We start from the raw sequence: 17,672 nt of genomic DNA on the forward strand, positions 1-17,672 counted from the left end.
ATATATATAATAATCTGCCAAAAGACTAAATACTAATAATATGGGTTGTTTGTGAACAAAAGCATAAAGATGAAGGGTCAATGTTGTAAGTTGGAGGACCAAAATTGACAAAAAAAGGTGGCACTTTACACTAAGAATAATAATAATAATAATGACGAGGGACCATTTCTGCCAAAAGACTAAATACTAATAATATGAGTTGTTTGTGAACAAAAGCATAAAGATTAAGGTTCAGTGTTGTAAGTTGGAGGACCAAAATTGTCAAAAAAAAGATGTCACTTTACTGTTAAAATCTTTCATAACTTTAATATATATATATATATATATATATATATATATATATATATATATATATATATATAATAATAATAATAATAATAATAATAACAAACTACCGTAAAAGTCTTACATTTCAAAGTTGACCTCTTCGCTTACCCATTTTTTGAAAGCGCTCCATCACTTGTTCAATCTTAACATCCACAAGTGCTTCTTTTTCTACACTACAAATCAAAGCATCATTCATAAAATCATCACCTATTTTATTACGCAAGTCGGTTTTCAAGAGCTTTATTGCGGAAAAACATCTTTCAATGGTTGCAGTTGCGACGGGCAAAACCAAAGTCAACTTTAATAACCTATAAACCAAAGGAAAAGAACGATCTTTTCCGATTTCCACCATCAAACGAGAAAGGTCCGCAATGCCCTTCAAATTAGCAAATCTCTCATCATCAATCAAAGAGTGATAATAGGTTTCAACTTGACCATCAAGATACACCCTTTCCAAAGCAGTAAAATCCATTTTGTACAACTCACTTAGCTTCACCAACTTTGATTTGTCAAACATAGAAAATGAATTACAAGGACTCAAAGCCGACATGTATTCTAGCAAATCGGTGCTCACTTCACTAAAACGGTTCCCAAACTCTTGAATTTGCATATCCAAAACCGTGTTGAAAATATCAACTTCAAAGTGATGTTGATTAGTAATCTTGGTCCTACGGTTTCTTGGAGTAACTTAACATTCGGACATTTCCACAATTTTAATTTTATGTTTCTGACACAAAGAAAATACCTTCTCCAATATTGAAGGAAATCCATTATTTCTTAAAGCTTTTAGCGTTTTCATTGTCACTTTCACCAAAGAAGCCGCTTCCAAAATATCTTGATCCTTTCTTTGAAAATGTCTTGACAAGGTATCTGTGAGACCAAAAATCTCCAACATCAAGTGTAAATAAAACACAAAATCAAGCGTCTTGAAATATGACAAAATACTGTACGCTTGATTTCGGTTATGTAAACTAGATCCCTCCTCTTCAACATAATTAAGAACCTTGACTACCTCCGGAAACAGATTCTTCAAACTTGTTATTGTTTTATAATGTGAACTCCATCTTGTATCTCCAGCTCGAACAAGAGAAATCTCTTGATTTAAACCTCTTCCAGTGTCAATTTCACCATTACCAATTTCTTTTTGAACCCTTTCCTTGTAACTCTCCCGTATGATATCTTTTCTTTTACAAGAAGCACACACCACATTAACCACCAAAGCTAATTGCTCAAAGAAATCTTCAGCACCATCATGGTTCTTTGCTACATCCACAACCACTAACTGAAGTTGGTGTGCAAAACAATGTACATAATATGCCGAAGGGTTATCTTTCAATATCAATGCTTTCAAACCGTTAAATGCACCCCGCATATTACTTGCTCCATCATATCCTTGCCCTCTTACCTATTTCAAAAAAAAAAATTATATATAATATAAATAAGAAATTAAATAGATAAAATTCAAATACTAATAAAGAAATTCATGATTTCGCACCTGAGATATACTCAAGTTATTGTTGGTAAATACCGAATCAATGGCTTCTTTTAGAGTTAAAGAAGATCGATCCTTCACGTGCACAACTCCAACAAATCTTTCCTTCACAATTCCAAGGATATTAACATATCGCAAAACCATAGCCATTTGTTTCTTTTTTGATACATCACTAGAATCGTCTACTAATATAGCAAACACATCCTTACCAATTTCTTCACAAATGGACTTTATTATCTCTTTTGAAAAGCATTGAGCAATTTCTTTTTGAATCTTCGGAGACGTCAATTTTTCATTTTTTGGAGCATTTTGTAAAGTAACGTTATAAATGCTTTCATTATGGTCCCGAAGGAATGATAATTGTTCAATGAAAAGACCCTTAGAAAGAGAGCCATCTGACTCATCATGACCATGAAATGGTAACGTATTTTTCAATAAAAATCTACAAGTATCAATTGTAGCACGTAATTGAATTTGATAGTTACTCGCTTCAACTTCGGTTTGCTTATGGAAAGCTTCACTAATAGATTGGTTTTTCTTTACTAGATTTTCACACTTTTGTTTTGCTTTGTTGTGATGACTATCAACTTTACCCTCATGATCTTTCAATGATTTCTTTTTACTGCAAGTGTCAAAGCCTCCCGTCACAAATACATCTCTCCCCCTTGTTGCCCCACAATGTCTACAAACAAGTAACAACATAAACAATAAGCTTTGTTTTCTTTTGTGCTATACTCTAACCAATTAAATTCATCAAACCATTCCTTTACAAAACGTCTATTCTTATCACCAATTTTTATTGATGGAAAATCATGACCTTTTGGTTGAGAAGGTCCTTTAATCCAATATATTCTCCTTATTTCATCCCTTTGATTTGGATGATAGGATGTAATTCTTGGTCTATCCGCAGGGTCCGAAGGAAGATTATTAATATCAAAACTTGGTAGTTGTGGTTGTGGTTGTGGTTGAGGTTGAGGTTGAGGTCTTTTCCCTCCACCACTTTCATCACTACTACCAACATCCAATGCCCTTTTAAAAAAATTTCCAATCAAACCCTATAAACACAATTAAATATTTAAAATTCATAATTGAAAATATAAACCTAACACAAGTGAACAACTAATTGAATAATTAGGTTTTCAAATTGACAACTAAATTAAGCAAAATTATAAAATATAAAAGATAGAAAAATTAAATATTACTTGTTTCATGAGTCCTTGAATGCGCAAGTGTGACTGTGGGAGAAGAAAGCCAAATTGAAACTAAGAAGTTGTGGTCAAGCAACGACGTAGGAGATGATGAGAACTGAGAACAATTTTATTTATTTTTCCTTGATGTCGTAAGTTAAATTGTACATAAATAATTACATAAAACATTCACATTTAAATGGGCCATGTTTACTGTAAGGTCCTCAAAAGGATCTTTACCAATGATCAAGCAACAAACAATCACAGATAGAAGAATAAGAAGAAAAGAAATCGAGCTTGCACACGTTTATATTCAGAAAAACGTCAGGTACAACTCGATGGAACACTCTGTAAACGCAATGGCATCAACTACTGCACAATGACCTACACCTCTGCTATTTATACTAGACAGGACCATAAACAGGGTTTACGACCGTAAACTGGGTTTACGGCCGTAAACGTGTTTACGACCGTAAACTCTGTTTACGGTCGCAAACACACTTTCTGACCAAAGACACATAAACAACTCACCAACTGTATTATAGACTCATACTGAACAAAATACAATAAAAGCCTAGACCAAACCATTAACTGGACCCTTCAATCTCCCCCTTGGTTTGGTGCTAGCTTGGACTCAGCTTTTGTCGACCACCAGCACATCAGATTTTCCCATAGCTCCGTTCCACATCTCTTTCTCGATAATCTCAGCAACCATCGAAGTGTATTCCTTTGCAGCGGACTCAAAAATTTCTTCAGCCACCACGATCTGATGAACGGAGAGCTGATGTATATCCCACTTACCAAATTAAAGCAAATCCCTCTTGTCATACAAGCGGATACAATCGTCTTTAAGCTTGATGACAGCAGCAGTTGTGGATTCATCATGCACCCAATATAGCATAGATGCGAGAGATCCATCTGGATAATTTTGAAGAACGGGAATCTACTTAACTTGAGCAGTAGTGGGCCACATCACTGACCGAAGGGGCTGACTTGTTTTGGGATCAATGACGTTAGAGTAAACCTTGATTATACACTCAACAGTCTTCATCGAAGGGAAGCCCTTAGCTACTTGATCTTCCAAAAAAGATTTGAACTGATTCGCCCTAGGATTGTTTGATGGATTTGAGAAAGGAGCTTTAGACAGCTCCGTAAGATCAATCCTAGTAAAGGAATGAAAATCGTGAGCATCTTTGTATAATTCAGTATTGCCGCTCTTTCTTCTCACCATAAACATATTCATAGTGTCATGGAATCCCCACGAGATGATTCCTGACCTATCACCATAAACGTCTCTGAAAAGATGTTCGCCCAGATCTGGGTGATCTGTGGTTGATCCCAGGGGGAATTATGATCTGCGCTCCTTTTGAATAGAAGTTTACCCTTTTCAGCTGACTTGGCCAATTTAGCGCGTTTTAATGCCATTACACTTGGAGCCTGAGCCGGTTCTTTCTCAAAACGATTAACAACGGTGGTCGTCCTTGTAGGTTGTGGAACTATGGGAGTATCTTGATCAGGAAGATAGATTTTTGGCTCGTCAACAGATGACTTGAATTTGTCGCCAAAGTTTTCTTCCATCTTCTTCTTAAGATCGTAGTAGCTGGCGGTCAACAGGCCGAAATGCGTCTGAAGGTCAGTAATTTGCTTCCACTTCAGAGCTTTGTTTTCGATAAGTTCGGCCACTTGAATATTGAGCTTTGTATTCTCAGTCTGAAGGTCTGCGACCTTGATATCCAGCTCAATATTTCTTTGATCTAAATCAACATTTTTTTGATTCAGAGCATCGATCTCTTTCTGGAGTCTAAGAAGTGAAGGATTCTCTTCTCCTGAGCTGCCACCCCCAATAGAAATTCATTTGCCATGTGAGGGAGGCGTTGTGAGTTGTTCTCTGGCCAAAAGCCTGGCTAACTTAACCGAGGCAGCATCATGCTCTGGCCTGGGAGGAGAGAAATCTGTGGGGAAGGAAGATCCACCAGCTTCATAGAAGGTACTAGGACCTTCACTGACAGGTTCAGATGAAACGATAACAGGAGTTGTTGTTGGTGGAGCTGTAAAACTTTGAAGTGTACCCGAGTCAAGAATTCCCTGTCTAGGGTCAAGTCTTCGTGTTTTTGTTGGAGGTTGAGAGGCCTGTGTAGTTGGGTGATCACTTTCCAATGGCTCAGATGTAGGTAAAACAACATCAAGGGGAGGAATCCCTGATACTGTCACCATAGGAATTGCTATTTCCGCCGTTGGATTGGAAGGAGGAGGCGTGGCTTCGAGAACATCTTCTTTTTCCCTTATCTCCGTTGCTGGATGAGCAACTTCATTGATATTTTCAAGCAGTGTGTTGAGGTTTACGTCGGTCATGAAATCTTCATTGCTACCGAAGTTGAGAGGAATTTCATCGTTATCGAATCCTGTGAGGTCGAGGCCTTCGTACAAATCAGTCTCCGTTCCAGACCCCTCATTGTAATCTCCTTGTACCTGAACAGATGTCAATTCGTGTTCCTCAGCTACTTGAGCATTAGCAGCTGGAGATTCTTCTTCATCATGATCTGAAACTGTGATGACATCTTCAGAAACAACTCTCTCGGAGGAAGTGGGCTCAGAAGACATCTTGTCAGACGTTCCATGAGATTCGGAAGATTCATCTATTTCAGCAAATTTTCCGAATTTCACGAGAGGATGTAAGCCTTGGAAGACGACTTTGCCCTTTCGATTCTGCTTGATGAGACCAATCGTGTGTGGGCCTAATGACTTTATATCCAGCTTGTCACCATCTTTGATCATCTCTGGGAATTGGTTGTCGATGAACATCTGAATAAATCTCGGATATAGCAAGAATGCATCTCTCGTCTGCCGGCTTATAGCGTTGATATTTACCAAGAACTCCTCCAAAATGAACTTCGAGAAGTTGAATTTGATGCCAGCAGCCAGTGAAACGATTGCCCCTGTGTTCCTGAGAGAGATTTCATCAGCTCCTGATCTCCTTCCTGAGATACAGCTCACGAACAAATGCGCCAAAAATCTCCAGTAGGGAGGCAAAAGCTTCTTCACCGTGGGAGGGTAGATGCCCTCATATCCCATCCTTTTGAGAACCTTTTGAACATCATCTATCCCAATTTCAGTAGGAAAATCGGGTTGAACATTGATCAACAAGGTTTCTCTGATATACTGCTCAGTGATTATGATCTTGCATCCTTTAACCACAGCTTTAACAGCGAACGCACCATTGTCTTTTGACATCTTGGCCGTCTGCCAGAACTCCCTGACAATGTTCTGATAAATGATTGGATTCACAGTGATGGCACAAGCCAGGCAGCATTCTCTTAGTCTGTAGATCATTGATCTGAAATCTCCATGAGCAACAGGAGGTTCATCCAACACAATTGCCAGGTTATGCATGTCAGCAAACTTAAGACTCGCCATTGATCTGCACTAAACCAGGCCAAGTAAGAAAACAAAGTATTTAAACAATTAAAGCTTTAAGTTTTCTTAATTAAACAATTTTATTTTGGCCTTAAAAAAATTATTTTGATCAAAAAAAATTTGAGTTTACGGTCAATATTGGTCAAACAAGAGTTTACGGTCAATATTGGTCAAACAAGAGTTTACGGTCAATATTGGTCAAACAAGAGTTTACGGTCCAAAGTGGGTTTACGGCCGTAAACCCATTGCAATGGTCACCTGACCGTAAACTGAGTTTACGGTCGTAAACTCAGAGGAGTTTACGGTCGTAAGCCCAAAAGGAGTTTACGGTCGTAAGCCCAGAAGGAGTTTACGGTTCTTGAATCTCCCCAAACCGTAAACGCCGACGAACACATAAACAACGATTAATCCTCCAGTTTCAGTCGAATCGATGATCCAATAGCTTTTCCCCAGTCGGTTTTAGCATACCTTCGAAGTGAACTTACCGATTTCGCAAAATCTCAAAGAAAATTTCGAGGATGAGAGAGAGAGTAGAGAGAGAAAGAGTTTGCGGCCGCAAGGAGAAAAGGAAGGTGAAAAGGGTTTACAGCAGTAAACCCAACCTTTTATACCTCCTTAGAGTTTATCTGTCTCCCACATAGTATTATGCACAGTCCAAATCCCGATTAAATTTTCAAAAAATAAAACTTTTGAGGATATTAAAATAAAAGTAAAATTAAAATTAAACTAAAAATAAAATAAACTAATTTCTAAAATTTAAGAATTAAAAGATTTAAAAATTAAAATTTTGACAATTATAAAAATAAAATTAAAATAAAATAAAAATAAAAATAAAATTAGAATAAACACAGACAAAATTTATCTCAAAATTCACTGAAAATTATCTTGTGACACTGGGATCAAAGTTGTTAGACAACCTTACTCCACTTGTCGGTACCGTCTATCTTCACGTTTTTGTCTGGTTGATCGTCGGTATTGTGGTCCACTTAAACACGAAAAATTGTGACAAAATTAGGACATACTATTAATTATAAGACAAAGTGATCCTAAGTTCCTAGATACTATATCTTCAGGACCATTCAGCTGACGACGACCAGGGATATTGTTGTCCACCTAAATTTAGCAGCGAGATCTATAGACAATCTGTGAGTGTTCAATTTTAATTGTACTGGAACATGTTTCCCGCTTCCTGATATGCTCCAGTAATCAAGGACTTCCAGAATACTTGTTACATCGGGTGAGCAGACAATCATTAAGAGAGAATATAGATTTAGAATGCATATGCTATACACCCAGGTCAGATCTCTTCCAATCACGCAGAGGGTGGAACATATGACTAACTGAAGTTTTAGAGGGATTGAGAAGTATAATGGTGCATATACTGTGTACCAGGTCGGATTGTGAGTCACGCAAAGGAGACAGTATATGGCTAACAGATAGAAAGAATTGCATAGATAGAAGATGCAGAGAAATAGAATTGCATATGTTACAGTCCAGGTCGGATTTTGAGTCACGCAGAGGAGCTAACATATTACTAACAGACAGATAGATAAAGAAAACAATTTTCTACAAACCTAATTCATCGGAATTCACCAGTCACCCCATCAATACCGGAATTAAGGACATAATCCGCACATCGAGGAAAAGTTAATCCACGGTTCCAAGTACAGGTTCTTTAATGTGACCAGTAGATTCCCATATATATCTCCCTGCTCAACCTATCCAAGCGTCGTATTGTCAGGCTTAACGGATCTAACTAGGTCAAGATTTGTCAAGTCTATGAATTCCTTAAGTTCAACTCTGCCTAGTCATGTCCATTTAGAATCTTTCGTGCCTACCAACGCATCAAACCCAAAGCATAGACCCTTCAACTTTGGGTACGTTACGCAGACTCAGATTGCCTGTTATCACTTGATAATATCACTTCCCAGTACTATATCAACAAGCAAAACTGAAAGCGACAATATTTTTAATTTTTCTGAATTTTTAATGTTTTTGGATTTTTGAATGTTTTCTGAAAAAAATAAAACAGAAACAAGATGTTTTTGGATTTTTTAAAAATTTTTCAATTTTTGTTTGGTTTTTGTTTATTTCTCCCCCTAAATTTGTGCATGGGTGAGAATGAAAACACTAAAATGCGCAAATTTAAACTAACCTAACCAAAAAAAAAAATTAATCCTCAAAACGAATCATTTTCAAAAATCCCACAAGCACATCGAATCGAGCTTTGTTAAAAGGCTTGGTGAACAGATCCGCCACATTATTAGCAGTGGGAACCTGTTCTAGCCTAATGAGCGAGCGCTCATAACAATCTCTGATAAAGTGAATTTTGATATCAATGTGCTTGGTTTTGGAGTGTTGGACAGGATTTTTAGTTATTTGAATTGCGGCCTCATTATCACAGTGAATTGGGGTTTCTAGATAATTCAAACCGTAGTCCAACAGCTAATGTTGGATCCAGATAACTTGAGAACAGCAGGCAGATGCAGCAACGTATTCCGCTTCTGCTGTTGAGGTAGAGACGGTATGCTGTTTCTTGCACTGCCACGACACCAGCCTATCGCCAAGGAATTGGCACCCTCCTGATGTTGATTTCCTGTCAAGCTCACAGCCTCCATAATTACCGTCAGCAAAAGCATATAAATCAAATTCAGAATTCTTCGGATACCAAAGACCCAATTTTGGGCTGCCTTTGATATACCAAAAAATTCTTTTGACAACAATAAGATGAGAGAGTTTAGGATTAGCCTGATAGCGAGCACATTGACAAACTGCAAACATGATGTCGGGACGACTTGCAGTAAGATACATCAATGATCCGATCATCGATCCGTAGTGTGTCTGATCTACGGATTCGCCATCAATATCTGGATTCAGCAGGGGTCTTTCAGCCATTGGTGTCGATGCAGGTTTCGCATATTGAAACCCGAACTTCTCAAGAATATCCTCCACATACCTAGCTTGATGTAGCAGGATTCCGGTTGAATTTTGTTTGACCTGAAGCCCCAGAAACATGGTCATTTCACCAAGTGAACTCATCTCGAACCGCTTTTTCATCACGCCTTCAAACTCTTTGCAAAGCTGTGGACAGGTAGACCCGAAGATAATGTCGTCAACGTAGATCTGGACTAGTATCTGATCATTACCAACATGCTTGATGAATAAAGTTTGAACAATAGTGCCGCGAGAGTATCCATGCTCGAGCAAATGCTTTGTTAGAGTCACATACCATGCTCGAGGAGCTTGATGTAACCCATACAACGCCTTGTCCAACTTGTAGACATGATTAGGAAACTTGGAGTTAACGAACCCAGGGGGTTGATCAACATAAATTTCTTCCTTCACCTTGCCATACAAGAAGGCAGTCTTGACATCCATTTGGTAGACTGTGTAGTTCATGTAGGAAGCATATGCGAGAAAGATACGAATAGCCTCCAATCGAGCCACGGGAGCATAAACCTCAGTATAATCAAGACCCTCAATTTGTCGAAACCCGCGAACCACCAACCTTGATTTATTGCGCACTATTACACCAGAATCGTCTTGCTTGTTACGATAGACCCAATGCGTATCAAGAGACCTTTTGCCCTTCGGTAACTCAACCAACTTTCAAACCCCGAGCTTTTCAAACTGATTTAGCTCTTCATGCATCGCATCTACCCAGCTGGGGTCATTCAAAGCCATGTCAACGTTCTTGGGCTCTATTTGAGATATAAAGCAAGAATAGAGACATGCATTGACATCTCCACTCTGACTTCTGGTTTTAACTCTGTCACCCAGCTGGCCAATGACGTTATCGATCGAATGATCGCGTTGAATTCTTGAAGGAATGTATTGGTTGATATCATTGAGTGAAACAGGAAGAGTGTGAATGTTGAAACCTCCATCATTTGCTGATTGATCCACATTAGATGGATCTGCTACAAACTCATTAGCAATTTCTTCAGGAAAGAGTAGTTCCATAAAAGTTGGATTGACAGCGGAAGCATCTCTAGACATGAACTCTCTTTCAATAGGGGTAAGAGGTGTAACATCAGCATCAGGAGTTCCATCTTGAACTTTAGACTCTGGACTATCAGGTTGATCAGATGACTCCCCCTCAGGTGGAGCAGAGGACTTCCCCTCGGATGGAGCAGAGGACTCCCCCTCAACCGTTGGAGGTCTGTAAACAACTTCTTCGTCTTCGTCTTCAGAAACAATCTTTGAACCAGAGGAGGATCCATTTGAGCCATCTGAAGACACATTTAAGGATTTGAAAAGCGATGTGTAATCAAATAACCAGTCAGGACCCACTCGAGCGTCTGTTTCATTCTCCTCCAACCATCGCACGTCATAGGATTCAACAATCTCCTTAGTCTTCTTGTTGTAAACCCTATACGCGGTGCGCGCAACATATCCTATAAAGTAACAATCATCGGCTTTGGCATTGAATTTAGGGTTGGATTCCAAGTGAAGAAGGGTGCAAGGACAGCCAAATACACGGAAATGGCTGACTGAAGGCTTGTGTCCATAGAGAATCTCGTACGGTGTCTTCATCTGAGCTTTGTTGATTAGAACACGATTCTGCACGTAGCAAGCAGTGTTAATCGCCTCGGCCCAAAAGAAAACAAGTAATTTTGAATCACATAGCATTGTCCTTGCAGCGTCTTTTAAAGTTCTATTTCTCCTTTCAGCAACGCCATTTTGTTGAGGCGTGTGAGCAGAGCTGTATTGACGCACGATCCCCTTTTCTGCACAAAAATGGTCAAGAACCGCATTCTTGAACTCAGTTCCATTGTCAGTACGAAGCGCCTTCACCTGGTTGTTGGTTTGCTTCTCAATCATCACAATAAACTTCTTTATCAGATCAACAACTCCAACTTTGTTGGATAAAAAGAATACCCACGTAAAACGAGAGAAATCATCGATCACAACTAGACAGTACGAGCTTCTGTTGATGCTCAGGACGTTGACCGGACCAAATAAGTCCATATGCAATAATTGGAGCACCTGATTGATTGAGTTGACTTGCTTAGGCAGGTGTGGTTTTCTATGATGCTTTCCTTGGGCACAGGACATACACTTCTCAAATGTAATAAAGTCTCTGACAGGTAAGCCTCGGACCATCTCATTCTTAGCAAGGCGATTCAGGTTTTTCGCGTTAGCATGACCAAGTCGTCGGTGCCACAACATTGCGTTTTGTTTGGAGACTTTTGAAAATAGGCAAGTGACTTGTTCAGGGATGTTACTGTTCATGTCAATAATGTAAGCATTCCCATCCTGCTTAGATTTGACGAGAATCCACTCTTCCGGGATGACAATGCCTGGCTTGAGAATCATGCATTCTTTATCGGTAAAATGGGTAGAATAGCCTTTGTCGCAAATTTGGGAAACACTCAACAAGCTGTGCTTTAACGCGGGAGCAAAGTTGACATTCTCAAAGCTTAGCACTCCATTTGTAACAGTTCCTCTTTGTGTGATCTTGCCACCATCTCCGCCCGCGAAGGAAACATAACCCCCATTAAAAGATTGAATGTCGCTCAATTGGGAGATGTCTCCAGTCATATGCCGGGAGCAGCCGCTGTCGACGTACCAGGGACGGACGACATTCCTCCGCAACTGTCCCTGCAAAATGAGCGGGATCATTTAGATTTGGGAAGCCAGGTCATCAATGTCCTGGGTTTCCTTTTCGCTTTCTCTGATTTATCCTTTAATGATTTCAAATTAGGATCCTCATTCCTAATCACTTCAGAGGATGTAGATGATGGATTGGAAATTGATTTGGGCATCCAATGATATTTAGGTTTTACAACATTCTCAGGTGGTTTTGAAATAGGTTTCTTATGAGTTTGCACTGAGCCTCTAGATGTTCTACCAGAAGTAGTTGAAGATCCAGAATTGCTTTTTGACGAAACCGATCTAGGCGGAGCCTTGTTCGGTTTTGGCAAAATATTGTGAGATTTGTTAGTGAAAACCTTTTTATTCTTTTGAAAAACAGCCCTTTTTCTGCTTCTATCATTTTTCCAATCATCATTTTGAGAACGAGTTCTTGAGGATTTTCTAATTAAAGACCTTCCTCGAGATTCGTTCTCTCCTCTTGGTGACATATAGTTCACAAAGATCCTATTTTGACAATTCCTAGCTATATGACCACCAACACCACAATTAAAACAAATATGTTTATTATTTGAACTTGTACTACATTTCTCAGATTTATTTTCTTGACAGACACTCTTACTCTTCTCAGAAGAACATGCATGAGAAATAGGTTGTGAGATAAGTGAGGGTGCCTCAGAAGGTGTGACTTGAGGAATTGATGGGTTTTCATGAGAATCACAAGCATCAGAATTACCAAACAATTCATCAAACATATCAAAGAAATTATGTTCAACAGTAGCAGATGTGGAAACATCACACGAAACATTATCAGTCTTAACATCAGAAACAAAAACTTTTTCATTTGAAACAGAAATATCAGAATTAGAAACAGAAACAGAAACAGAATCTCCAGCTTCACGCTTTGCCTGATCTAATGGTTGATCTGCAGGGGAAGTAGAAATGTCAGTACTTTCAACATTAATAAATCCTCCTGAAACGAAACCAGATGGCTTGCCATAAACCATAAATGGTTCATTGGCAATCTCATCCTTGTATAGGGGTTGATACTGATATGTATGATTATAAGGAGGAGGTACACTATCATATCCTAAACCCTTTGACTGATTTCGTTTGAACTGCAATTGAGTTTCAAATAAGGACTCGACTGTCTTACTTGACGCAGTATAATTTTTGAAACTAACATCTGTTTTTCCACATTTAATTTTCAAAGCGTCAAGTTCTTCAGTTACAGCATCAAGTTGTCTTTTAATATGATCATACAATTCACATTTTTCACTATATTCTGTTTGAATTCTCTTAAAGTCCTTTATTTTTGTTTCTAACTGGGCTTTAAGAGGTTTCTGTCCCTTCCTAAGCTGATAGCCCTCATATCTAAGGTCCTCTACTTCTCTACGTAATAATTGAATTTCATCATGAAGAAGTTTAACATATTCATTACATGCCTGAGAACAAGACGGTAAATTTACCTCACATTTCCTGGGCTCGGAAGTAGAAGACACCATCAGAGCAAACTGCAGCTCCATCATTTCTGCTTCAGGGTCAGCTGCATCATTCTTCAGAGGATCGTCATTAATTTGTGCTAGGTGAGCGTTTTCTGGCCCTGAAATATTCAAAGCCTGAATCTGGTCCTCCCAGTCAAAGGACTGAGCAACCATAGCAGTTTCACCATTTACCGCAGCACCTGCACGATTATTTCCCACTGCAACCATTGTCCTGTCGTTGTTTATCCTGCGATCTGGCTTTGGACACTCACGAGCAAAATGACCCGGCTCGTGGCAGTTGAAACATTGCAGCATGCCCTTGTTGAATCCCACCTTCTTGTCAGCATTCATGCCCCAGTTGCTCTTCCCTGTCTTCTTAGCAAACTGCTTGGCCCTGAAAACAGCCATAGCAATCTGCCATGTGATGTCCATCTCTTCCACGTCTTCAGGATGAATCTGATCCAGGTCAGCAAATGACAGCTGAGGTGGAAGATCTCCAGCTACAAAAGCATTATAGCAGTTAACAAGCCCAGTGGCTAGAGCCAAATTTTCATCAGTGTCTTTCGTGTTTGAGGAAGAGGCTACAACTGGCACATTTGGAGGGGAAACAGCTTGTGGAGTGACAAATGGCTGGTTTTGAGGATGAGGAATGGATGATGCAACAGTGAAGGTCTGAATCTGAGGTTGTTGAGCAGCAAATACTTGACCTGAGGAAGTCATGATTGATGAGAGAGCATTGTTGGATGAGATTCCAAGATTCGCAGTAGAGTACGAGTTCAAATGGTTAATTTCTCTCTGTTTGTCATCAATATCACAAGCTTTGATGATCGCCATGATTTCAGCAAGAGTAAGGCGGTTTAGATCCTTGGTCTTCTTAATCACAGCAACATTCATATCCCATGATCTAGGAATAGCATTTAGAAGCTTCTTGTTAATCTCTGACTTGTTCAAGAAAATCCCAGATATGTTCATGTCAGTGGTGAGAGTTGTGAACCGCTGCAGCTGAGCTTCAAGAGTCTCTCCTGGAATGTAGTTGAACATATTGAACTTTTGTCTCAACTTGTACTGGCGACTCTCCTTCATATCATCATTGCCCTCATATACCTCAATTAGGGCTTCCCACAAATCCTTAGCTGAAGTGTACTCTCGGAACCCTTGAGCAATATCAGGAGATAATGCCATGGTTAGAGTGGCTAAAGCCCTTTCCTGCTCTTCAACTTTCTCAAACTCCTCATCAGTGTAGTTTTCAACAGCCTTGTCAATCACTTGGCCTCCGACTGTCATAGTGATTCTAACAGGGGTCTAAGAATGCTTCTCCAGACTTTGAAATCCTTCATTTTAATGTATTTTTCAATTCTGTACTTCCACTCAGGAAAACCATCTGCAGACATTAATCTTGGAATACGCGTAGTAGTGCCCATGACAGTATCAAGTTCGTGAAAATGATTTTGACTTTGAGATTCCATTTAAAATTAAAGCAAATTGAAGTCACAAAAGAGTTTAAGGTTGATGATGATTATGACCGTAAACTGGGTTTACGGTTGAAGAGTTTACGACCGTAAACTTGGTTTACGGTTTAAGTGATTACGACCGTAAACTGGGTTTATGGTTGAGCTGTTTACGACCGTAAACTACGTTTACGGTTGATGAGTTTACGGTTTGTACGTTTACGGTTTAAGCGTTTACGGTTAATGAAGCTTGGTTTACGGTTTTTGAAGATTCACAGTTTACGGTTGTTGAAAATCTTGAGTTTACAACCGTAAAAAGGGTTTACGGTTGGCAGTAAACTCCCAGAAAGCCTTCAAAAACACGTTTTTGCAGTAGATTCAGTTCCTTTAACCACTAAAACACTAAAACCAATCTTCGAACAATAAGAATATCAGTTTAAGCACCCCAAATCTCAATTGAATGAAGCTTTGACATCGGTTTTTGCTCTGATACCAATTGTAAGGTCCTCAAAAAGATCTTTACCAATGATCAAGCAACAAACAATCACAGATAGAAGAATAAGAAGAAAAGAAATCAAGCTTGCACACGTTTATATTCAGAAAAACGTCAGGTACAACTCGATAGAACACTCTGTAAACGCAATGGCATCAACTACTGCACAATGACCTACACCTCTGCTATTTATACTAGACAGGACCGCAAACAGGGTTTACGACCGTAAACTGGGTTTACGGCCGTAAACGTGTTTACGGCCGTAAACTCTGTTTACGGTCGCAAACACACTTTCTGACCAAAGACACATAAACAACTCACCAACTGTATTACAGACTCATACTGAACAAAATACAATAAAAGCCTAGACCAAACCATTAACTGGACCCTTCATTTACCAATTAGTGGGCTATTGGACTTTGCTTTAAATGTAACTGGATGTAATTGGACGTTGAGGTTGTATCTAAGAGTATTACATTTATGTATATAACTTTTTTTTTACATTTCTAGGGATTAATTAAGGGGTAGCACGTGTTACCCCTACCAACCAAGTAATTCCGCCAATGAGCATAACATGAATAAGTGTTACACTTCGGCCAAAGTGGGATGTACGATATTTATGTAGCATAGTTTAATAGTTTAATGATTAAGTATGTACTTGTGTTTGATTACTAGTCATAATCATTAATCAACGAATTTAAAGTGTTATTGTTGTTGGGGTATGAAGTCTTGTCCAACATAGAGCACTTAGATCACAATGGAGCACTTGGGGTTAATGGAGCATGTGACAAAGGAATGTATCATTTGAGAAAGGAATGGATCGTCTCACAAAGAAGTGTATCAAGTGCCAAAGGAACTGATTATGTAGAAAGAGATTTGGAGCACCTGGAAGAGGTTTGGAGCACTTGCTAGTGATATGGAGCAACAAGGGGACCTTGTTGCGCCATATGTTGAAGGGTTGGACCAAGAAGGATGTTGTTGCACCAAGGGCACTCCTTCATGCGCCAAATCTACTCCTTCTTGTGTCATGAGGTATCTCTTTTGCGCCATGAGGTACTCCTGTTGCTCCATGGAGTATGTTGTTGCACCAAGCATGGCCTTGTTATGACATGCATGATGTTGTTGTGCCAAGATGGTGATGTTGCTCCAACCTAGAAGTTCTTGTACCACACTTGAAGCCACTTTCGCCATCCATATTCCTGTTGCGTTATGATGGCGCAAGATGGACCATCTTGGTCCTTAATGAGCCAAGTATGCTATGAAGTCCTCTATGATGCTCAAGATGGAAGAATGTTCCAGAAGATGCTGCATGGCGGAATATGATTGGTTGTCACCATTCATGGGCCTATGGGCCAATGAGATTGGCCCATTAGGGTTTTAGGTTTGATCCCTCAAGTATAAATAGGCTCATACCCCCATCATTGTAAATTGCTAGATTTCTGTGAGAGCTCAAAGTGAGATACAATTTTGAGTGCTTGTAATAGTTCCAGAAAGTTAATAAAATCCTCTCTCTCTCTCGTTCGCCCGTGGACGTAGGTCACCTTGACCGAACCACGTTAAATATTGTGTTCTTTTGATTTACATTTTTCAGAAGTTTTTGTGAGTTCACCGAAGTTTGTTTTTTTCATATTTGTCTGAAGTGCTTAGCGTGTTTTGTTGTCACCTAACAAACTAGTATCAGAGCTATGGCTGAAGACGGGAGAGTTAAGATCAACAAGTTCAATGGAAAATATTTCGGTTTCTAGAAGATGCAAATTGAAGACTATCTCTGTAACCTCCCATTTTTCACAACCAAAAATTTTCATTTATATTAAGGTAAAAACTTCCCAATTTATAAATCCATTATTAAGAAAACCGTTTATTCCAAATTACATTTATTAAAGAAATCAGAGTATCATAGAAAACGTGGAATCCTCAATGTTGCTGATGAGTGTTTACAATCCCGCATTTTCCATCCCGCAATCAACGATGATACCTGAAACCATAAACAACTGGGTAAGCATAAATCTTAGTGAGTTTCTTCTAAAATACCCATATGATAAACATACAAGCATGCATCGGGTCCACTCAACCATCGGGCTGGAATACCTAGGGTTTGTTGGCCTACCGCCTCAACCTAACCGCTCTACCAAAGCCTTCATGCCTTCGACTTACAGCCAACCCGCACCGGGTATCTTGGCCTACAACACAAAGCAGGACCGCCTCAATGCACCACCACCATATGTCGACATA

At 39.3% G+C, this 17,672-nt stretch overlaps 1 protein-coding gene across 1 annotated transcript; it reads right to left on the reverse strand.

Annotated features, from left to right (window-relative positions):
• Window positions 1-412: 412 nt before the first annotated feature.
• LOC145113783 (uncharacterized) lies at window positions 413-16,631 on the reverse strand. Its single transcript, XM_079049837.1, has 5 exons — window positions 16,425-16,631; window positions 2,555-2,874; window positions 1,823-2,501; window positions 1,060-1,732; window positions 413-1,014 (listed from the first exon to the last, which is right to left on the reverse strand). The coding sequence occupies exons 1-5, from the start codon at window positions 16,629-16,631 to the stop codon at window positions 413-415; spliced, it is 2,481 nt and encodes an 826-aa protein (XP_078905963.1).
• Window positions 16,632-17,672: the final 1,041 nt, after the last annotated feature.

Source organism: Lactuca virosa, chromosome 5 (genome assembly GCF_052849685.1).
Source record: "Lactuca virosa cultivar CGN04683 chromosome 5, Lactuca_virosa_CGN04683_v6, whole genome shotgun sequence".
Taxonomy (NCBI): domain Eukaryota; kingdom Viridiplantae; phylum Streptophyta; class Magnoliopsida; order Asterales; family Asteraceae; genus Lactuca; species Lactuca virosa.